Source organism: Ursus americanus, chromosome 2, assembly GCF_024610735.1.
Source record: "Ursus americanus isolate L20-20 chromosome 2, mUrsAme1.1.p, whole genome shotgun sequence".
Taxonomy (NCBI): domain Eukaryota; kingdom Metazoa; phylum Chordata; class Mammalia; order Carnivora; family Ursidae; genus Ursus; species Ursus americanus.
In genome coordinates, this window is record NC_142128.1 from 3,762,623 (window position 1) to 3,785,926 (window position 23,304).

The 23,304-nt window shown below is 46.3% G+C and overlaps 2 protein-coding genes across 5 annotated transcripts in view; both read right to left on the reverse strand.

Annotated features, from left to right (window-relative positions):
- Window positions 1-23,304, reverse strand: part of RADIL (Rap associating with DIL domain) — a 63,579-nt gene that overhangs the window by 28,697 nt on the left and 11,578 nt on the right. The window lies entirely within an intron of this gene.
- Window positions 16,017-20,480, reverse strand: PAPOLB (poly(A) polymerase beta). The gene has a single exon (XM_045813279.2). The coding sequence runs from the start codon at window positions 20,320-20,322 to the stop codon at window positions 18,394-18,396; it is 1,929 nt and encodes a 642-aa protein (XP_045669235.1). The 5' UTR covers window positions 20,323-20,480; the 3' UTR covers window positions 16,017-18,393.

A 23,304-nucleotide genomic window follows, 5' to 3' on the forward strand; every position in this document is an offset into this window, starting at 1 on the left:
AGCTACTGCATAGCCAGCCTTATTCTGGGCATTTTGCATTTAATCCCACTTCACTCTCACATTAAACCCTATAAAGGTTTAATACTGCAGGTGGATGGGGATATGTAAGCTTTTTAGGACCCGTCTGACTATTGGCAAAGAAAATTCTCAGCAAAATGTATACTGAGCTCCCCTCCGCGATCAGGAACAAGGCGAGGACACCTGCTATGACCACTTCCGTTCAACATTGCACCGGGTGTCCTGGCCAGTACAATAAAGGCAGGAAAAACAAATGAAAGATCTAAGAATTGAAAAGAAAGAAAGAAAATTATAATTATTTTGCAAACTCTGTGATTGTCTTTATAGAAATTGCAAAAGGACCTATGGACAAATTACTAGGATTAGCAAGGTGAGTAGACATGGTCAGGGTGCATACTCAGCCATGTTTTCATACAGGAGAAACAACGAGAAAACGGTATGCAAAAGTACTGAGCCATTTATAATCGTGTCAAGACAAACGAAACTACTACAGAGCAAGTCTACCCAATGACATGCAGGACCACAACACTGAAAACAGCACAACATCGTTGACAGAAATTAAAGGCCTAATGAATAGAAAGGTATACACCAAATTGATGGTGTGTACAAATGTCAGTGGTCTCCATGCTGGCGTACAAACTCAACACAATGCAATTGCAGACAGGGTTTCAGCAGCTGTGTGTGTGCGCTCATGCCTGAACACATGTGCGCATGGGCAAGTGTGTGCGTGCGTGTGTGTGTGTGTGTACGCAAACTGGTAAAACATATATGGCAATGCAAAAGGTGAGGTTACCTTGAAGATCAGAGACAATGCTGGAAGACTCACACTACCAGATAAGAGCCTATTGTAAGCTACGCTACCTCAGAGAATGTGGCACTGGTATACGGACCAACGGACCATGGGAACAGAAATGGGAGTCCCGGAACAGAATCTCACATCCACAGAAAGGATGCTCTTCTCAATAAATGATACTGGGTCAACTGTATCTCCATATGAAAAAAAAAAAAAAAAGAATCATGACCCCTACCTCACACCACCCACAAAAATTAACTCCAGATGGATTACAGATCTAGGCATGGAGGTGAAACAAGAAAGCACTCAGAAGAAAACGTAGGCAAAGGTCTTCATGGCGTTGGGCTCACAAAGATTTCTTACATGGGGGAAGACGCTGCTCACAAAGGGAGGACTACCCACAGGTGCTCCTCGTGCCCTGCAGAGGATACACACGGACACTGACAAGTACGGCTCTTCAAATACGACACTTACATCGGTCAGAGAAAAAAGAATGTTTCTGGAGGGACCTTAAAAGAATCTATTTCTTTTGTCAACCAAACTGAACATCAGATATAAAACTGTGTGGTTTGCAGAATAACAGTGAAAACTGAATTCACAGCTTCACTGAGTTTCCTGTGTGAAAGTTAAGGCACTGATTGGGAATAAGCAGGACCCTAAACAATGGAACAGGGAAATCAGGGTGGGCTCCAATGACGCTGAGAAACTTGAACCCCTGATTCAATGTGAGCCTTTCTTGCCAAGAGAAGCAGCCTGTCCTCCTGTGTCTGAAAAGACCAACCTTCCCTTGCTTCCAGAACCTACAATAACCTCATGTGGGAGCCGCAAGAGCAGGCCTCCCTCCCTGAACACCCACTCCTATCCTTGTTAGCACACCTCGGTGCACCACTGAACCCACAAGAGCCAAGTTTCAGTGGAGACCAGAGCAAGAGGAAGATGGGCAGCAAGTCTGGGCTGCAGGCAAGCCACTCTGACCGTGGGGGTCCGACAGCACTGGAAGACTCTGTGGCAAACAGGTCTGCAGTGTGGCCCCTCTGGGCCAACCTCAGGGGTTTGGAGCACACCTTCTTCTTTCCTTCTGAGCAACAACTCCTGACCCGTTATTGAGTGGGACCTGGAAGTCTCATAAAGGGACATTACAGGACCGTGCCACCTGAGTTCCCCTCCCCATCTCATGTGGTTTCTGCTTTCCTGACTGACACAGTAATTGTATTAAGAACTTCTCTTCGGAGGAATGTAGAGGCAAACTGCAGAGAAAGAGGAGATATTTGCAGTACATACGTCAGAAAAAGGACTCCTCTCCAGAATCAATACGAAAGAGACAGACGACCCAACAGAAAAGCAGACAAGAACAGATACTGCAAAGTAAGACTACCCCAAATGGTCTTTAGACATAGGAAAATGTGGTTCACCTCATTAATCATCAGATATGCAAATTAAAACCACTAAGCAATACCGTGAGAATAGCTAAAATGGAAAAGACAGGCAGCACCAAGCGTGAGAGAGAAAATGGAACAGTCAGAACTCTTACACACTGCTAGTGGGAGTAAAAACAGGCAGACACACTTAGGAAAAAAGGTTTAGCAGCATCTCCTACAGCTGGACATACGCACACCCACTGGCCCATTGACTCCACTCCTACGTACTTTTTTTTTATTTTATTTACTTATTTGAGAGGGAGAGAGAGAGCACGAGACAGGGGAGGGTCACAGGGAGAAGCAGGCTCCCCGCCGAGCAGGGAGCCCAAGGTGGGGCTCAATCCTGGGACTCCAGGATCATGACCTGAGCCGAAGGCAGACACATAAACGACTGAGCCACCCAGGCGCCCCTCCTAGGTATGTATTTGACAGAAATCCACGCATCATCACAAGACAGGCCCAGCAGCTTTACTCCTATTGAGCCCAAACAGGAAACAACCCGAATGTCAGTCAATAAGAGAATGGCTACATAAATTGTGGTGTATTCACATAATGCACTTTGTACAGCAATAATAATGAATGAACTCTTCCCTGAGCAACAACATAAATAAGTCTTAAAAATATGATATTAAGCAAAAAACAAAGGCCAGACACAAAAGGTAAATATGATATGATTACATTTATAGGAAACGCAAGAACAGGCAAAACTGATCTCAGGTGTTGGAAGACAGTTGGGTCAGTGACTAGCAGTTGGGAGGGACAATGAGGGAGCCTGCTAGAGTCCTGGTAATGTCCTGTCTCGTGATCTGGGTGTCTGCTGCACAGGACACTCACTTTCTGAAAATTCATTGAGCTGCACACTTATAACCAGTGAACTTTTCTGTTTGCACGCTGTATTTCAATGAAAAGTTTCCTTCCAAGAAAAGGAGCTCAGATGTTGAGATTATCATACACAAAATATAAAATTACACTTACCCTGTTTATTTTTTTATTTTATTTTAAGGTTTTATTTATTTGAGAGAGTGAGCAAGTGAGAGAGAGAGCATGAGCAGGGGGAGGAGCAGAGGGAGAGGGAAAAGCAGACTCCCTGCTGAGCAAAGGATATGGGGCTCAATCCCAGAACTCCAGGATCATGACTTGACCCAAAGCCAGATGCTTAACTGAGCCACTCAGGTGCCCCTACACTCACCCTGTTTAAGACATAAAACACACTTTGAAATATCTGTAGGGAACAACAAATTATAAATAGCAATGCCAGGTTTGAAAAATAACTGATCAGAACCTCTAGAAATGAAAAATACAGTAACAGAGACTACAGCTTCAATGCAACATATCTGACCCAATAGAAGAGAGAACGGGTGAACTTCAAGACCAGTCAAAAGAAAATATCCAGGAGGTAGTGCAAAGAGACCAGGAAAGAAAGAGAAACTCTACGAGGGGTTACGAGACACGGAAGACAGAAAGGGTCTGACACATGTTTAAAGACAACTCCAAGAAGAAAGTAATAAGAACGGGGCAAAGGTGGTATTTGGAAAGAAAACAGATGATAATGTTCCAGGACCGACTGAAGAATCCAGTGCACAGGTTTGTGAAGTTCGATAAAAGAAAGAAGAAAGGCATCACAGGAAAGCCACCGACTCATCTCCCTTATGAATAGAGACGTAGAAGTCTCCAACAAGACACTGGCAGACCAAATCTGGCAACAGATAGAAAGGATGATACAGCACCACCAAGTGGGATTTACCCCAGGACCGCGGGGTAGATTTAACATACAAGAGTCAACCACTGCAATACACCAAATCCACAGACTAACAGCCCAAACCACGTGATCATCTCGGCAGATACAGCACAGAGCTCAGGCTGCCTGGAACCGCTGAGGAAGGGTCTCTGCAAATCCTCTTCCCAAAGCCCCACACGCTCAAAACAGGTGAAATGACACTCTTGTGTAGGAAAAAACCCAGGGCTGGTATCACTTAGAAGCGAGAAAGAGGGCATGAGGAAATCAGGACACTGGTGCTTGTGAGAGGGAAAGGCGAGTGCTGAGTCAGGGCGACCTGGTGGGGACTGCAGGCCGCGTCCAGTGCAGGGGACAAGCGTGCGGGGAGGCCCTGCACACCAGGCACAGCTCAGGTGGGCAGTGCGCGCTTTATACGTTTTCCTCGAGCTCTCCGCCCACTCCTGCGCACACGGTCCTTTCCACAACTGCACTTACACTTACACACCCCACACCGGCCTCACAACACACTGCCTTGCCTTTCTAGGGCACAGAGGACGCAGCCTGGCTGGCGGAGGGGCCTGCACGGAGACACTGGGGACACCACGAGCCAGGAACATGCCGCAGACACAGCTCACGGTAACCGTCTACACCAGCGGTTCTGAAAACAGGATGCTGCCAGGAGGCACTGAGTCTTGTTCGCTCCTTCTTTTCTTTTTTTTTTTTTTTTTTAAGATTTTTATTTATTTATTTGACGGAGAGAGCCAGCCAGCGAGAGAGGGAACACAAGCAGGGGGAGTGGGAGAGGAAGAAGCAGGCTTCCAGCGGAGGAGCCTGATGTGGGGCTCGATCCCAGATCGCTGGGATCACGCCCTGAGCCAAAGACAGACGCTTAATGACTGAGCCACCCAGGCGCCCCTTGTTCGCTCCTTCCTGAGCACGCGCAGGCTGTCCTCGGACGTGCCGCCCGAGCCCACCGCCCGCTGCCAGCCCTGCAGCTTCCACTTCCACCCGCTCCGTCTACATGGCACACCACCTTCTCTCTCCCCAGGGAGCTGCCAAATGCTGCCTTCCCGCAGGCAACCCGGGGACTCGATTCCCAGGGAAAATGCACGCGTCCTGAGCTCTGCGAACTTTCTCTCCATGGACCCTGGGGGGAGCCAGGAAAACTTCCAAGGGAACATCATCCCCCCGGGGCTCTGTCTGTAGCAGCCTATTCCTTCAGCTGGGTCACAGGTACACGGACAGTTCATTTTCTTATCCTGTATCTGCTTTTCGTGTGCTTGAAGTACCCCAAAATCAAACACAGACAGGTGTGGAATGAGAACTATAAACACCTCGCAAACACGGTAAAAACCGTCCAGCCTCACAAATCCTACCGGAACACAAACCTCAGCAATGAGAACCCGTGTTCCCCAAACCAGCAGACCATTTTAAGAGACAGAATCACGCAATGGCAAGGATACGGACATGGACACTCTCGGAAACTGCTGGTGGGAACGGAAAGTGGCCCTGCTCTGCCCCCAGTTCTAAAAATAGCTCTTGAGATATGTTCGCCCTACCACCATTAGATAGCGACGTATCAGTATCTAGAGACGTCTGCATCCTTCCACAGAGGAATTCCACTTTCAGGGTGCTGTCCTACAGAAATAATCGGACAGGAATCAAACATTTACGCACAAAGATGTTTATATAAGCATTATTTATAAACCAAAAGTGGGAACTGGTCTTAAAACAATAGGGATACAGCAGGCATACTCATTCACTGGCATTAAAAATTAGGCTCATAATACGAGCAAATAGATAAAAGTTAAAAAAAGAAATACAGAACATATAACTATGTGTATTTAAATTGTGTAAGAAAGTAAATACAACACTAACAAGACACTGGAATGATTGGAGGGGACATTTTAGGTGATTTCTATTCTCTTCTCTATACTTTCCCTATTTTCCAAATTTTCAACAGAAGTGTCATTTTTTTTAAAGTGGAGAGAAATGGCATTTTTTAATTTAAATTCAATAAACATGTAGCGTAGCATTAGTTTCAGAGGTAGAGGTCAGTGATTCATCAGTAGCATATAACGCCCAGTGCCCATTCCATCATGTGCCCTCCTCGCCCGTCACCCAGTTACCCCATCCCCCACCCCCTCCCCAAGAAATTGCATTTTAAAGCACTGAGAGCATTATTTCCATGACAAAAGCTGGACCCTCTCACATTAATTCGAATCTCAGGAAATAACATCCCCTCTTCAGAAGGAGCTAATAACCCAATTAAGATAATGGGTAACCGAGTATAAAACACTCAAGCCATTTGTCAGTCAGTCACAGACAGAAACAGAGCGTTCCAGAACTTTGGCAAAGAACCAGCAGAGCAAGAATTTTATTTAGCTGAACCCAAGGCGCTATCTGGTTCCCCCAAGATGACGACATGACGCTAAGCCCTCTCTCAGGGAGGACCGAGTGACAGGTGACAGCTAGCACACACAGATGCGACTGACCCAGGAGCATTTTCCGCTCCAACCCCAGCAGGTGGGCATCCCCTGGGTCCAGCAGCAGAAGCAGTTCTTTCTACCAGAGCGGAGCAATCCCATCTCTCATTAGGAATCCTGCCCCCAGAGAACAGCCACCCCCCTCCCCACCACTCTGCATCTCCCCCCCCCCCCCGCACTCTGTATCTCCCCCAGTAGAGCAAAAAGACAAAGGTGAGACACTAGGAGACAAAAAATCAGAAAAACAGATCCAGACCCTGAGTAAGAGAAGAGCCAGCAGAAATCATCAAGGCGGGGTGTGGGGTGGTGGCACCGGGGTGGTTCAGTCGTTAAGTGTCTTCAGCTCAGGTCATGATCCCAGGGTCCTGGGATTGAGCCCCGCATTGGTCTCCCTGCTCAGCGGGAAGCCTGCTTCTCCCTCTCCCACTCCCCCGCTTGTGTTCCCTCTCTGTGTGTCTTTTTGTCAAATAAATAAAATCTTCAAAAAAAAAATCATCAAGGGAAAAACACACCTTTTCAGAACTGAAGATCATGAGTTTTTAGACTAAAATAGCCCATCAAAAGTCCAACACACAAGAGAGGTTAAAAATGCATGAAGGGTCAAGATATGCAAGTGGACATATTTTGAATAAATATGATAATAGTTACAACCATAATTTTTTTTAAATAAAAAGGTAAGACTCTAACCCCAGGGTGCAAACACACCCTCCCAAGGCACACAGGTGACTCTTCAGGGCAAGGCTGGGGAAAGAGCAGCATAAAGAAATTATGTGCTTCCAGAAGGAGAAGCAAGCCACCGAGCATGAGGGGTGAGGAAACACAGCGTCTAGCAGCTTTTCCAAGGGGCGCAGGAAGTTACCAGAAATGGGCCAATGCCTTCAAAATTCTAGGAAGAACGTTGTTTTCATTCTAAAACTCTACACCCAGATAAACTATTAATCACGGGTTAAGGAGGATAAGGATCTTTTTAGACATATGGGGTCTTAAGCAAGACAGGCGTGTATAACCTAGAACAAAGAACGGGGGGAACAAGGAGAAACAGGGGGTCCTTACCCAGGGAGATGCAGCCAGCCCAGACTGAAATAAGGCAGGAGACTCCAAAATGCTGGAACTGATAAAATACACCATATATCCGAGCACCTTTTTTAAAATATATATATTCTTGATTTTTTAAAAATATATATTTTTAATTTATTTTTTTGGGAGAGAGAGAGAAAGTGTGCGGGGAGAGGGACAGAGGGAGAAGCAGGCTCCCCGCTGAGCAGGGAGCCCGATGCAGGACTTGATCCCAGGACCCCGGGATCATGACCTGAGCTGAAGGCAGATGCTTAACTGACTGAGCCCCCCAGGGGCCCCCATATACCAGAGCATCTTTAAATAAGGTTATTGGCAGAGAGCTGGGGAATACTGAGTTAGAGAAAAGTACCAAAAAAAGAGAAAACAAACAATAATGACAATAATTTCAAAGAAACTAAAAGTTGGGCAAGCGGGGAAAGTAATCCTTGATCACACCAACCTTCAGCTGCACAAAGGCACAGCTGGCCGTAGAAACGTGCACCCTGGTTCCCAATCCAACCACCGCTCTGCATCTCCCCACCGCACGGAGAGCAGCGGCCATGGCAGCTGGATGTTTGAGCAAGAGCCATTCCCACCTTCATGTCAGGAAGTCACTAGATGTGCCCGAAATTAAAAAAAAAAAAAAATCACGTAGTAGTAGGATAAGCTTATTATTTTAAGCTGTGGAATTAAATGGCAAGAAAAAAATAGTTCACGGATGAGAACGATTTCCTCGGAGGAGTGCAAACCTGGGAAGAAGGGCAGGCTGGGGCAGGGAACTCTGTGCGGTCTTTGTTGTCTTTTAATTAGCACTGTCTTAACTATGCACCTGTGTAACGCTGGGGAAAATAACATTTTTCCCCCCAAGTAGGCTCCATACCCAGCGCAGAGCCCAACGCGGGGCTTGAACTCAAGACCCTTAGATCAAGACCCCAGCTCAGGTCAGGAGCTGTATGCTCAACCAACTGAGCCAGCCAGGGGTAAGTAAATGTTTTTAAAAGTATATCCTCTTCAATCTACTAAACGAATGAGGGCACACACTTAGGGTAGACATGTCGTCTGTTCTAGATACACTTTTCTTTACATTTTAAATTCCTGACATTGTTTGCGTCTTTGAAACTGGAAAGCATCCTGTATGCGTGTGGCACGTCAGCCCGGCAACAGCAGTGACAGGAGAACTCGGTCGTTACTCCCCTCCTGGGCTGGGGTGCGGGAGATCCTACAATATTTCAGTCCGTTAAGGGTTATCTGAAGAAGGAGCATGAGCTCCGGCTGTCACGTGCAAAACTTGCAGAATTTCATGCCAACGGCTGGGAAGAAAGTCGGAGGTGACGGTGGAGCCCTGTCCTCAGAAACGCAGCCTCGCCGATGCTCCCGAGGGCAGAGGAGGGGCCGCTGTGCGCATGTGCGTAGCGACGCCCGAGCTTGGAAAGGAGAATTACGTCACTGGATTTATTTCACTCCTATTTATCTTTTCATGTATGTGCAAAACGAATACTGGTGAAAATCTATGTTTAAATAAATCTTTAGGTTTACTAGAGCTCTTTAGGGAAGTACAAACTAGGAGTCCTAAGTAATAGTAAAGCATTGTGTCCGGTTTAACTAATAGTCCTTTTTATTTTAGTGGTAAGTAATACATATTCCTGAATGGCAAAAGCATTCTTAATGATCCCGAAACATACATCGTGCTCCATCCACACCACAGAATATTCCACAATTCCTAAAGAATGAGGGAGAACTGTAACAGATGTGGAGGGAATCTCTCTCTGACATATAAATAAAACCAAAAAAAAAAAAAAAAGATGTGGAAGGAGTTTGGCAGGAAAACTAAGTATATGATCCCATTGCTAAAGCAACACACTTTGACCCAGAGCCATGCACGTACCTACTGGAGTAGAGTCTGCACGGGGTTGCCCAAGCGCAGAGGAACTACCGAAGGCCACTGTGGGAGGTGGAATCTAAGACGACCCCCACCTCCGCCCCCTGGGATCACGCCCATCATTGTGTTCAAGGGCCAAGAGATTCTGCAGATGTAACTGAAGTCCGACGGGGTTGATCTAAAGATACAGAGACAATCCAGGGGGCCCCACCTAATCACGTGAGTGCCATCGGAGCAGGGAGTTTTCTCCAGCCGGTCACAGAAATCAGAGACTTGACCTGTGAGAAGGGTTTGAACAAGGGGGTGCTCCACTGCGGGGCTCGGAGGGGCTCCTGGTTGACAGCTAGCAGCAGCAGAAGGAAAGGCAGAGGCCAGATGGAGACTTCAGTCCTACAACCCCAAGAAGCCTCACGCTGCCGATAACCTGCGGGCTTGAGGGCCCTTAGCCGCCAAGTGAGCAGAGGGTCGAGTTACCCCACGCCAGACTCCCGACCCACTGACACCGTGAGATACTGAAAGAGTGTTGTTTTAAGCCACAAGATGTGTGGTTATTTGCTACAGGGATGACAGTGGATTTGCGTGCTGGGCAGTGAGGCACTGCTGTAACCAATACCTACAACGGGGAAGGTACTCGGGAGTCGGGCAGAGCGTGGAAGCCGGAAGAATTCCAGCAGCATGGCAGAGAGTCCCGCCAGCCTGCAGCAGGCTATTCGTAGAGACGCGGGCAGGAGAGACGCTGCGGGTAAGGGCTCAGAAGAAAATGAGGAGCGCTTCCCTAAACCACATCCGAGGAAGCAGCAGCTGCTGTGAGCAGGGGGCCCTGGGAATCTCGACTTCGAGAGGGCTGCAGCGAGGCTCACGAGGACACGGGGGACGGTTCCCGGAAGCCCGGGAAGGGGCCTGGTCGTGCAGAAGCAGGACCTGTAACTGAAGGGCCTGAACGGAAGAAGCCACCTGCTTTCCGCTCGCTGCCTGTCTCGAGAGGCACAGAGGAGAGAAATGGAAGAGTTGAGAATCAAAAAGGAACCGGACTGCAGGACTGCAAACCCTCAGCCTCTCCGCGTGACAAAAGAGGCCAAGAGGCAGAACCTGCTGAGGGGGAGTGTGGCACAGAGACGAGGCTCAGTGTTCTACTCAGCCCTCTCTCGGCGCCTCGGAAGGATCTGGAGGTCAGAGCGCTGGGCCACACAAAGACCCTTTCAAGAGACGAAGGGTGCTCCTCTCGGTTCTCCTCATCCAGCCAGGGCCGCTGGAGCAGCTTACGAGCACCCTCGCATCTCAGCAGAAGCTGGGAGAAGGGCCACGTCAGACGCATGGTCTGTGGGTGTGGCTTGTGTGACAGGTGAATGCCCCTGGAATCCACGCCCAGCACAGCCTCCAGGTCCTCGAGAACAAGCAGCTCACACTAGGGCTGGGGGAGCCGGGCACGAAAGGAGGCCCCTGACAGGCAGCTGGTGGAGGAAGCCACTCGCTGGGCTGTGGAGGAGTCCCAGCTTTCAGGGAAAACAAAGGCTGGCTCAGAGCCCAGAGGACGGCAGGCAGAGTGTTCCCAGGCCTTGAAATTGAACCACGGACTCCAGCTGCCGTTTGCCTGGCCGGATTTCAAACACTGCCTGGACCAGCGACTCCTTCTCGCTGTCCACTGCCCTCTTTCTGACCCGGAACTCCGTGACTCTTGTCCTGCACCTGGCCGGCCACTGCGTGCCGAGAGCTTCTGGTCCCACAGGCCCGCAGGTGGGGAGGCCTGTGCCCTGCACCTACCTGTGCGGCTGCACATCCTGCATGTCCTCGGGCACCTGCTCTGCACCTGACTCATACTATGTACACGATGAGCATTTGGACTTGAACGGACACCTAAAGGCACGGGGCCGCGGGGCCTGGAGACGGCTGGAGCATTTGCCCTTGCTACGGACATAGCTATGGATCGTGGGTAGCCAGACCTAAGGTGACCCCCAGTGACCCTTGCCCTTGTATAATCACCTCCCTGAGTGAGGATGGACCTGTACATGCGGAAGCCATCATGCCCCCAGTGATGCTCTGCTTTATGGCAAAAGAGGTTTTTGCAGATGTAATGATCAGTTCACTCTGCGTCCATCTAAAGGGAGATTACCCAGGTAGGCCTACCCCAAGCACAGAAGCCTTTAAAAGCCGAGAGGAAGTCAAAGATTTGAAGAACAAGGGAGGGCTGGCGCAACACTGCTGACCTGAAGGGTGGCGGGCCACGTGGAAAGGAGGTGGGAGCAACCCCAAGACAACAGCCGGCAGGGAAATGGGAACCTCAGTTTGATAACCGCGAGGAATTGAATTCTGCCAACAGGAAGGATGAGCCTCCTGACAAGAACTCGGCCCGGCTGACACCTCAGATTCGACCTTGTGATACCCTGAGATCCCAGCCACGCCACGCCACGCCAGACTTCTGACCTGTGAGCTAAGGAATGGGTGTGGCTTTAAGCTGCTACACTTGTGGTAACTTATTATATAGCAAGAGAAAACTAACACGGGCCCACACCAGGTTACCACCAGGAAATCGGGAGGAATCCGAATGGCAGAGGCCCTGATGTGAGAGCGCAGAATTCCCTGGTAAAAAGTTTCTATCATGTGAGCAAATTTATGTAAAATTAAACATGAGTGTATGTGTTAGCATTAAGAGAGGTGTTTGTTCCCTAAAATACAACAATCTAATCAGGACCAGTCGGCTGATTTTGGACAAGGACAGCATTCCCACTGAAAACAGCGAACATTGGCCGTGTGGGGCATAAAAGTTGAGAAAGAAACTGTTCGGCCAACATCTGAACGAAAAGACCCCAGAGGCGGGAGTTGCTGCTTTGGTCCTGAAAGCACTGGCCGGTCCCAGGGACAAGAGCAGTGGTGCTGTGAGAGATCAAAGCCCTGGGCTCGCCATGTTGGAGCGCCCACCCCAGCCCCTGCCCGCTTTCTCACCCTTCCCTTCTCTGGCTCTGAGATGAAGGTTTTCTTGGGTTCATGCAGTCGCTTCTTCTCTGTCCTCTGGAGCAGTCGGAGGTGCAGTATTGCAATAATCTTGTCCTTGAGCTGGGGAGGAACTGGCCTGTACAGACTTCGGGTCTGGCGTTTGCATGGTCGGGTCAGGTTTGGGCGTGCGCCCGACTGCTCACGCACACTCTCTCGGGGAGACTGTCCAAGTGTTCACACTTCCTTGAGTGAGCTTTGGTAGGCTAACTTTTCTAGAAGAATGTCCATTTCATCTAAGTCTTCAAATTCACTGGCAAAAAGCTATCCATAAGATCCTTTAAAAAAAAAAAAAAAAAAACCCTACCGTAGCTGCACCCCTTTCACATCTCTGAGACCTCTGCTGTGCGCCATCTTTGTTTTCCTCATCAGTCTTCCCAGTTTTGACTTCCAGTCTTTTCAAAGAACCTACTTTTCATTTTATTGGTCCTCTCCCCTGCATGTTTTCTGTTTGCTTTCTGCTCTATCTTGGTTACTTTCTTCTCTCACAGAATTTACTAGACATATATTTTTACCTAATCCAGTAGGCAGGTAACTCACCAGTGTTCAGGCTTTATTTAGTATAAGCATTTAAAGCAATGGCCCTCCTTGGGGCGCCTGGGTGGCTCAGTTAAGCGTCCGACTCTTGGTTTCGGCTCAGATCATAATATCAGGGTCGTGAGACTGAGCCCCATGTTGGGCTCCACACTCAGCACAGAGTCTGCTTGAGATTCCCTCTCCCTCTGCCCCTCCCCCCACTCATGCTCGCACTCTCTCCAAAATAAAATCTAAAAAAAAAAAAAAAAAGCTATGACCCTCCTTCCAAATCCCCCATCAGCTGCATCCCACAAGTTCTGATTCACATTAAAGTCTTTCTTGATCCCTGAGTCACTAGGAAGTGTTTAACTTCTAAATATCTGAGTGACGGCCATCACTGCTGGTCAGGACCCGCTCTCTCCTCCTTCCTAAGAGCATCATGGTGAGGAACAATGAGATAACACACCCGGTTCACAAAAACTACCTTTTCCAGTCTGTCTTGCAGATAGGCATGGCCATGCGATGAAGTCCGGTCAGTGAGCGAGGAGGGTATCCCGTTGGGGCTTCTAGGAAAGTTCCACAGAAGGAGGATACCGTTGGCAGGGACACCTTTGCCTGGCCCCCTCTTCCTGCCTTAAACGCCATTGTGATGGCAGTGGCCCTGTAATCATCCTGCACTGGAGGGGACCTTCTGGACTGCAGGCATGAACTAGAATGGGTGCGCTAAACGTGGAAGAGCTGTGGGTCTCTGATGACCTGGAAAGCCACCCTGTTGGCCCTGAACCTACCACCGCCGTAGCGTGAAAGAAACCTGTCCTGGGCTCAGCTGGTTACCTGGCCAAATGCAGTTCCTAACGGACACAGAGGCTTCTAAGATACCACTGGGTGTTGGTTTTTTTGACCAGAGAGTAGTCACACATACGAAAGCATTTATAACTTAGACCAATAATAAAATGAACACTGCTTCATCCACCATCTAACTTGAAAAAGGTAGAACATTTCTAGGCTCCCTGTCCTCTCCCCACCTCTCATCTCACCAAAGGCAAGCACTACTCTGGATTCTGTGATTAACATTCCCTTATTCTTAATTTATGGTCAGACCACACATTTTTGTAACCCTCAGTTATACAGCTCTAATTATTTGTATCACACTATTTTTCTGCAGTTTTCTTTTTTCCTAAATGTGATGAGATACCTCTATGTTGATGCACGTAGCTATGGTGCACTTAACCCCACAGCTCTACACTGTACATTGCATGAAGCCACCACTATCTATCCATTCCCCATTTATGGGTTTGTGGGTCATTTCAAGCTTTAAACTATTACAAAACGCTACTACCAACTCTCCCGTACTCCTCTCCTGGTGATCCACGGGACAGAGTCTCTAGGAGAGTGCTTCCCAACTCTTCTGACACCATGGCATATACAGAAATACACATGTACACTGGAGGACAACTGGAGGGGTGTAGCGTTCTGGATGCAGCTGCAGAGGGGGCCCACAGACAGGCACCTTGAAGCACATCAATGGTCCACAGCCCAGGGGCAGAGGCACGTGCGAGCAGGCCAATGGTGCTAGGGAAGTCCAAGCTGTCTCCTGAGGGCTACAGAGCACTTCCCACTTTCACAGACCCTGTGCTAGAGCTCCCACGGCTCCCCGTACTCCACAAGCCCGGATGTTGCTAGACTGACATTCTGTAAGACAGATTTCTATGCTCTTAATTTGTGTTTCCTCACTGCTAATGAGATGGGGCACCTTTCTGTGCTTACTGTCTATTCCTAGCTCCTCTTCTGAGACTCCTATGCACTTCTTTTGCCGTGTTTGATTGGTAGTTTGATCTTGAACAGACTGTTTTTGGCATCCTTGTTATATTCCGGATAGTAATCGTTTGTCAGTTTTATGTACTCTAAAATCTCCCTGCTTGAGCTTGCTTTTCACTTTTCACTGTTCATTATTTAATACAATTAAGAGATTCAGTTCATCAGTCTTTAATGGTTTGAGCCATTTTTTGTGTGTCTTCTTCAGGAAATTCTTCTCTATGCTATTTGTTATTGAATAAAAGAAAACCTATTTCATAATCAGAGAATATGCTCTATGAATCAGATATTCTGCAATTTGCTGAGTCTTACTATCTGATCAAGCAGGAGGCTAATTTTTGCACATGCCCAGTGCTTATTTGAGAATGATATACACTTCCCAGTTGTTGGGTGGAAGGTACTATCATAAATGTCCAGTAGATCAGGGATGACGAACGCCAGCGGGGGGGATGGGTAACAAATCCAGCCCTGGCCATCTGTTTACATATCGTCTCTGGCTGCTCGCAGTCCACAAAGGCAGAGTTAAGTAGTTGAGACAGAGACCATATGGCCTTACAAAGCTGAAAATATTTACTATCTAGCCCGTTATAGGAAAAGCTTGCCAACCTCTGTTGTGTTCAACACTTTTTTTTTTCTTTTTTTCTTGGTCTGCTTGATATTGTTAATGGAAGAGCTGCTTTAAAATCTTCTGTGACAATGACACTTCGGCAATTTCTGCTCATCTTTGCTTGTTATGTTACTCTATGTTGAGGCTAATTTATTAGGTGCAAATAAGTTTTAAATTGTTCCATTTTCATGGTACATTATTTATTCTATCATTACAGCAGTGGTCACTCTGGTCACTGGCTGTTATTTCTGCTCTGAAATCTGCCTGGATGATATCGTCACTCTAGCAGTCTCTTTTCCTTAGCATGTATTTTTTCCATTCTTTCCATCTTACATTTTGGATGAGTCTCTCGTAAATAGCATAGAGCTGCACTCGGTTTTTCCGTGGAATCTGACACTTTTCAGTCAGGAAGTCTGGTCCATTTGTTATATATAGTGACGTATATTTGGTTTCATTTCTACCATCTTAGACTGCATTTTCTTTTTACCTGTTTTTTTTCCTATGCTCCCCCCTTTTTTCCCGCCTTCTTTTGATTTTTTTCACTCCATTTTTTTTTTACCTTCTTGAAGTTTTAACCTTTCCACATGTCCCAACATAACAGGAATTCTAGACTTAATAAAGTCAAAAATTTCATCAGTGCCTTTATCCTCCTCTGCAACAATGTAAGAGCATCTGACCTCTCTTTTTTAAATTTATTTGAGAGAGAAATGGAGCAGAGGGAGGGGCAGAGGGAGAAGGAGAAGCAGACTCCCTGATGAGCAGGGAGCCGGACATGGGGCTCGATTCCGGGATCATGACCTGAGCCTAAGGCAGACACTTAACCAACTGAGCCACCCAGGCGTCCCGAGCATCTGAACTCCTATTGTCAGATTTAAACCCCTTTGTTTGCTTCTTTATTTTTATTGTGTTTTCAATGGAGAAATACATCATCTGTTTTCAAAATAGCGCTTGAAAAATACAAGGGGAACAGGTTTTATAAAACAAAGCCAACTCCAGCCATGAGACACTATGTACATCATGTGAAAAAACTAGTCTGATATTCAGTTAATGAAAACTAGAAAGCCCCAAGTTTCCAGCTTGGTTAAACAAGTATAGTTACATGAAACACTTAATAAACTAATTTTCCCCCAATGTTGTAAACAAAATGACAAGACTATGTTTGTGCCGGGCAATTCCAGCCGGACCCCACAGCCAACTGAAATACACAGCTCCTGTGCACACTTCACCTGACTTACTGCGGTGGAAGGGCAAGGTGACTGCACAGGGCAAAGATGTGGGCAACACGAACACTGTGTAGTCAACATCACAAAGTAGGGGTGAAAAGAAAGCCTCAATTACTGCAGAGCCTAAAAGGAAGAAGACTATATTCCAACTTTGGAAAGTTAATCCAGAAGGACGGGGAAAGGGTTTAAGAAATTATAGTTTCACATGAAAAATGCACACGTGGTAGAAAGGAACACAGTTGGAGGAGGGTAGGAATCAGGACCAGGCTAACTGGAAAAACTGTCAGGCTTTCTGTGTCCAAATTAAGACAGACCGAGTTTCCATTCCTCTATATCTGTTTGCCATTCACGTGTCCTAAACGTGGATGTCCTGCCACTTAGTTATGAGTGGTCTTTTTTTTTTTTAATTTAAAGGAAGGAATTCCTAATCTCTTATAGGATAAAACAAAAACAGGAAGCTGACTAGATATCAAGTACTTGCTAGAAACTATTTTGTATGTTTCTACGTATAAAATTTACTGATAAATTTTAGAGAGTCCTTTAAAAATAAAAATCGTTTAAATATTTTGGAGAAAATGCCTTTTTGCTTACATGTTTAAGTTGGAAATTAACTTTGCCATAAGCAGATACTCTGGAGCATACAAAATTTCTCATACGTGTAGCTCAAACAGCATCCAAGACCGATGACTGTTTTCCAATTCATTACTTTCGGGAAAGCTTTACTGAAATATTAGCCATGGAACCAAAATCCAGTGTTTTGTACCATGTGGCCATAGGATTGTGGGTTTCACATCATGGTTAAGAATACACTAGCATTCTGGGTTTTTTGAATGAATCTACATACAAGCATACCTTGTACATACAAGCAAAGCGGGGAGCAAAAAGCGTTTTTGTTTTAGGACAAATGCTTAAGGACAAGAGAATATGGAGCTTTGTGAGCTCTGAGACGGTATTTGCTGTTTGACTGCTGATCGTATGCACTCTAAAACAGTTCCACAGATAAAACTAACATATTATTTCTTGACTGTGTCCCAGCAAAACCAAAGACTAACTAATTACTGTTTCAATGTCAAATATATACCCTATGAGCTGACATTTTAAAGGGTTATAGCTACCTCATGGGGACTGAGCTAGATGGGACTTTTATGCTTTTTCTGAAGTTTATACACACTGCACAATGGCATCCAGTTTGACAATTAATAATGAAGAAAACTCCTCAGGAAAAAACTAAAATTCATCAAGCTGAAAAGCTTAAAATTAGTTCTACTTTCTAATAAAAATATACATAAAGTGCATCATCAGTAGAAGGAATTCTGATACCAGTTTGTATTGCAAATTTTCCCCAACAATGCATCAAACATAAATCCAGTCCAGATGTCAGGCATGGGTACAAATATAGCTGGAGGGTTTTTTTTCTCTTGTTTTTCTCTTTATGGGCAGTAGTCCTTTAAAATAGTTACTATAACTGCAGCTGACGCATTTATAATAGTACTTCTAGCATCATATACTAACCTGGACTTCGGATCAAGATTAGCCAAAGTAAAGGAAGTTACCAAATAAGGCTAAATCTAGTTTGAGTCAAATCTAGTTTGGTACCCTTCATTCTCCTCCTTTAGCAGTTGAAGACAACAGGTTGAGCTGGCAGATATAGTTTATGGACCCTTGAGGTTGTTTTTCAGTTCAATCTGTCCTACTGAATTCCTGGGAACAGGAACAGGATTTGCACGGAGAGCCGGGATATTAGAAAGTTCTGTACTGGATGTCTGCCACAAGGCCAGCCACTGTCTGAATAGTTTCTAATGGAGTTGTCTTGTCTCTTTATGAGATTGTTCCTCTTCTTTGAGTTTCCTTGGTCCTTCATGAGGTGAGAACGTCTGCTAGACTCCCACTATAGGATTCGCTATGTTTGTTGCAGTGCTCCCTGAAGGCCTGGGTGGATGGTTTACCAGATGTGTTGAAGAAACAACTCTGGCAACTGTGGCCTTTGGTGGTGGAAGAAGGGCTGGCTGTGTGGCAGTCTGAGGAAGGCTTTCGCTCAATGCACCCCCTAAGCTTTCACTGGGATTCACTTGTTGCAAGGAAACCTCAGTCACTTGTACGGCGGTCACTGATGCTGCCATTGCAGTGGGAGCAGGACTATTTCTGCCCTGAGAGCTGCCAGTCACTGGGCCGGTCTTCACAGTGCTAGCAGGTGAAGGCACAGACATGCTGTCCTCAGCGTCCACAGACAAGTCAAGGCTGCTGTCACTCAAAGCTGTTAAAGTGACACCTTCCGTTGAATGTGTTTTCCGCTTCTGAAGCACGTGATTAGGCAATAGTTGATGAAGTTCCTTTCTTCTTAAATGCATTGCAGCAATTTTCATATCCATCTCAAACATCTTGCTATTTATTGCTTGCCTGTAAACCGTATCTGTGAAAGACTGGATATCATAGGTGAGATCAATACTGAGAACGTCAGAGTTTTCTGGCTTTTTTAACACTAACCCAATCATCCACATCGTACGAAATTCTTCCTTGTCAGGATTTTCTTTAGGTGCTGGAAATGACTGAGGATTCACATGCGCCAGAGTAATAAATTCATTCTTCTCCAAGCTTCCAACCAGGATTCGGATTTTTGATTCCACCAAGCCCACCCATTCTAGATGTTGTTTTTCTGTTGGTGCACTTGCTAGAAGTACGATATAATGCTTGTACTTTTGAAAGAAGCTTGGAGCTTCAAAAAGTTTGGACCACTCTGCCTTACTCAGCAAAATTTCATGTGTGATAGCAAGCCCTTGTTTAAACTCCTCAATCATGACCATCCTTGTTGAAACAGACACATTGTATGTGGAGTTCTGCTGTGGGTACGCTGGTGTGATTATGGGCATAAGATGGTACCTATCACTGGGATTTACTCTTGGGTCCCATACGGGCAAATTAAGATTCCGCTCTTCAGGCTCTTTCAGTAGCACTGGATTTGGCCATTCCCATTCGGAAAATACCAAGAAAAACTTACGTACAAGAGTTGATGCTATTGCATTTGGGTAGAGCTGGCAAGTTCTTGCTACTAGCATCGCCCAGGAAACACCTCCTAGGAAGCCTAATATATTGGAATAGATATTGTGGCATTTAGCCCATAGTTTGATGGCTCTCAGAGTTAACCTGAAGTTGTCAATGTTTGGTACTAGATGTAAAATTTCATCTGTCACCCGGCAACCGTTTAGGCTTCTTATGCATCTAATATCTAAATTTTTAAGCAGACTGTCATCTCTTAGGTCCAAATCTTCTGGAATAGTCTGCAGTGCCAATCTTGCAAACAAAATATCAATCTCTATACCATCAAAACACAGTTTAATAACTGGTACAAATGCCTCCTCAACAGCCCTTAAATCTTTTACTTCTTCGTGTAGTTTCAATTTGTCATAGAACGAGGTGAAAAAGTCGCTTCGATCAACATGTCTCGGCGCAACGCACAACGCATCAATATCAGCACCTTTCGTATGTACTCCTAATCTGTAAGAGCCAAATGTAAAGATTTTCCCTCCAACATTTTCAATTACAGCTTGTGGAAGGCTCTTGCTTGCACTGATTTCTCGTATCCATTCCTTTACCAGATTATTTAATTTTTCCAAAATTAAAATCCTGCGCTGCAGTTCCTCTTCCTCTTCAAAAACCCCAAAGGGCTTCAGGGTTTCAATTAACTTCTGGGTAAGTATGCAGTCAGTCTCCTTGGGGGGTGCTAGGCTGATGGGGGAAGAGATGCCATAGTGCTTGGGCGGCGGCGGCGTCTGTTGTGATCCCGGGGTTGTCACCGGAAACGGCATCATCTCTAGCGCCGGCCCTGCCACGCCACGTCCCCCGCCACCGCGACCTCCACGGCCGCTGCCCGGGTCATGATCCGCTGAGGCGGGAGGGGCGGGGCTCCTACCAGCCCAGGTCCAACCCGCTCCCGCTCCACTCCCGCCGCTTCAAGCGCCTCTCTGCTGTCCCCTCGGCCCAAACATGGCGCCCGGGCCCTCGGAGCGGCGTTCTAGAACGGCCACGCACGCCACGTATGCCACGGCGCCTGCGCACCGCGCGGAGCCTCACGGGAGTTGTAGTTTCCGAGGTTCTGCCGCAGGACCGAGGCAGGTGCAGGTGGTCAGGCGTACGCCTTGTTTTCGGCCTCACCAGTACTGTTTACACACACCTACCGTCTAGTCCCTTGATCACCATTTTTTCTTATACCTCGGATCTGCTTCGTCTCCAGGGGCAGCTTCGGGTGGCCTTCACCCTAAGGCGTGTCCTTCAGAAACCCCTCACAGTGAATGGCCTCCCGTTGCGTCCTCTGTGGCCCAGTGCCTGGCTGGTGGTTTAGCTGGGTCTGCAACTCTGGGCTGGCAGTTCTGTTCTTTCCAGCTGGAAAGTTCTATCTGCCGCCTCTGGTTTCCACAGTTTCTGTTGACAAGTCTGCAGTCTGGCTGACCTGTTCACCTGTCTGTTCCTTCTGGCAGTGGTAAAAATCTTCCCTGCCCTGTGTCCTGCAGTACCGCTGCTAGGTGTCAAGGGGTTGACTTTCCATTTACCTTATACCGTGATTTCTGAATCTAAGATTCGTGCTTTTCGTTCCATGAGCCCCGGAAGCAGCTCGGGCACGTCCTTGGAGTACGCTGTGCACACCACGTGATAGACTCTCTCACTGGGTTCTCCATGTCTCACCTCCTGTTTCTTCCTGGGTGATGCCACACCTACCTCTCAGTTCTCCAATCCTCTCTTCAGCTGTTGTCAGTCTGCTGTTTAAAACGTCACTGAAGCAGCCATTTAAATACTTACATTTTTAATTATAAGAAGCATTATCTTGTTCTTTTCCAAATCTTCCCTGCCTCTTTGGAAGACATTCTATTATTTCCTGTTTTCTTTCTACCTTTTATTCAGTAAATATTTTAAACTTACTTAACATTCTATAACTAATGGCTCCAATTCTTGCTATTCTTGAGAATCTGACTCTAGCTTGTTTTCTACTGACTCAGGCATCACTTCATGGGTCTTGTAATTTTGGGATTGTGAGCTCATCACTGGTGAGGTTTGGGATGACTGTGTGGCTGTCCTTCCAGAGAGGAATTGCTTTGTTTCTATCAGATGTCCTGTACACTATCAAATTATACACCGTAATTTAATTTAGTTCCTTTTCCAGGGACTGGCCCAATGACCTTAGTGTGATTCTGAACCCCAAACATATGTGAAAGGAAGAGTGGTTTTTGATTCTGGGGAAGAGTTTTCCCCACCCAGAGCCCAGATCGAGAAAGAGAACTCTTTGTCACCTCCTTTCACCAGGTGTCGGATTCTTCCTCTTCCATCTTTTCATTCAGTGTGTCACCCTTCAAGGGTTGCAACCATATCCAGGGGTTTCAATTCCAACTCCCTGCCTCTTTAGGTCCTGAAGCTCTAGGACTCTCTTGGGCAGCTGCTAAAGTTTCTTGATAACAAAGACTGGCAAATGCCTCCAGAGCAATTATAGCTTACAGAATCAGCTAAGATTCTGAGGTTTCAAAGTACCTCTTTTTGGTTTTTTTCACTCCTGAGGATTTACTTTATTTTCTTGGGTACTCAGCTCTGCATCTTAAAGGAGATTTTTTTACATTTCAACCAACACTTCTACCAGGTACTTTTATATAGAAAGATTTTCTAGGATAAGTAATCCCACATATTCCAAGAAATATAAGTACCTATTTTTCAACCCATTTCAATATAGTTTGCATGCTCAACATTCCAGCAACACAGCTATCAGTAAGGTCTTTGGTGACTTCCATGTTGCTTAATCCAATGGATCCAATTGTCTACATCTTTTTTGACCTTTGGTAGCCTCTTCTTGGCCTCCACGGCACCACACTCTTTGTGCTGTCTTGTACATCTTGGGCCCCCTCAGACTAATTTTTTGACTGCTCCTCCATTACGTAGCCTCTAAAGTTGGTGTTTCTCTAGTTTCCATATTAAACTCTCATTTCTCCTTATCATATGTACATTCACTACCTAGATCTCAACTTTCTCAGCTTTAAATATCACCTATTTACAGCTTAATTTAAGCTTTTGTAACACTTTTTAAAAGATTTTATTTATTTATTTATTTATTTATTTATTTATTTATTTAAGGGGGGGGGCGGGGAGAGGGACAGAAGGAAAGGTAAAGAATCCCAAACAGACTCCACCTGAGCACAGAGAGAGCCCGACATAGGGCTTGATCTCACAACCCTGAGATCATGACCCAAGCCAAAACCAAGAGTTGGACACTTAACCGACTGGGCTCCCCAGGAGCCCCATAACATACTGTCTTCTAAGCTCCAGATCCATATTATTTGACTTCCTATCTTCCACCTCCATTGAATATCTGAAACTTAACCTAAAGAGAGCTCTTACTCTTCCCTCCATAATTTGTTTCTCTCCCAGTAGTCACCATTTTAGTAAATGCCATCTCCATCCACCCCAACTGCGCACACCAGAAACCTGGGAGTCATTCTCAACACCTCCCTCTTTCTCATACTCAACATCTAGTTCATTTACGAATATTGTTGATTCTGCCTCCAGAATATATTTGGGATTCATACACTCCTTCTACCTATTCCCTCATAATTCTACTTGAGGTTACCATCAACTCTCAAATAGATTCCTATAATAACTTAATTAATCGCCTATTACTGACCTTTTCAAGTATTTTCTACTAGGAATCAGAGTGGTCTTTTAACCCCTTCAGTGGCCTCCCATCATACTTAGTCTAAAATCTAAAATATCTAACAACCCAGGCTGGTCTTCCCCTGACTCTCTCTCCAGCCTCA

Coding starts and splice junctions, on each gene's coding strand:
- PAPOLB (XM_045813279.2), bottom strand. CDS start 20,322: ATGATGCCGTTTCCGGTGACAACCCCGGGATCACAACAGACGCCGCCG.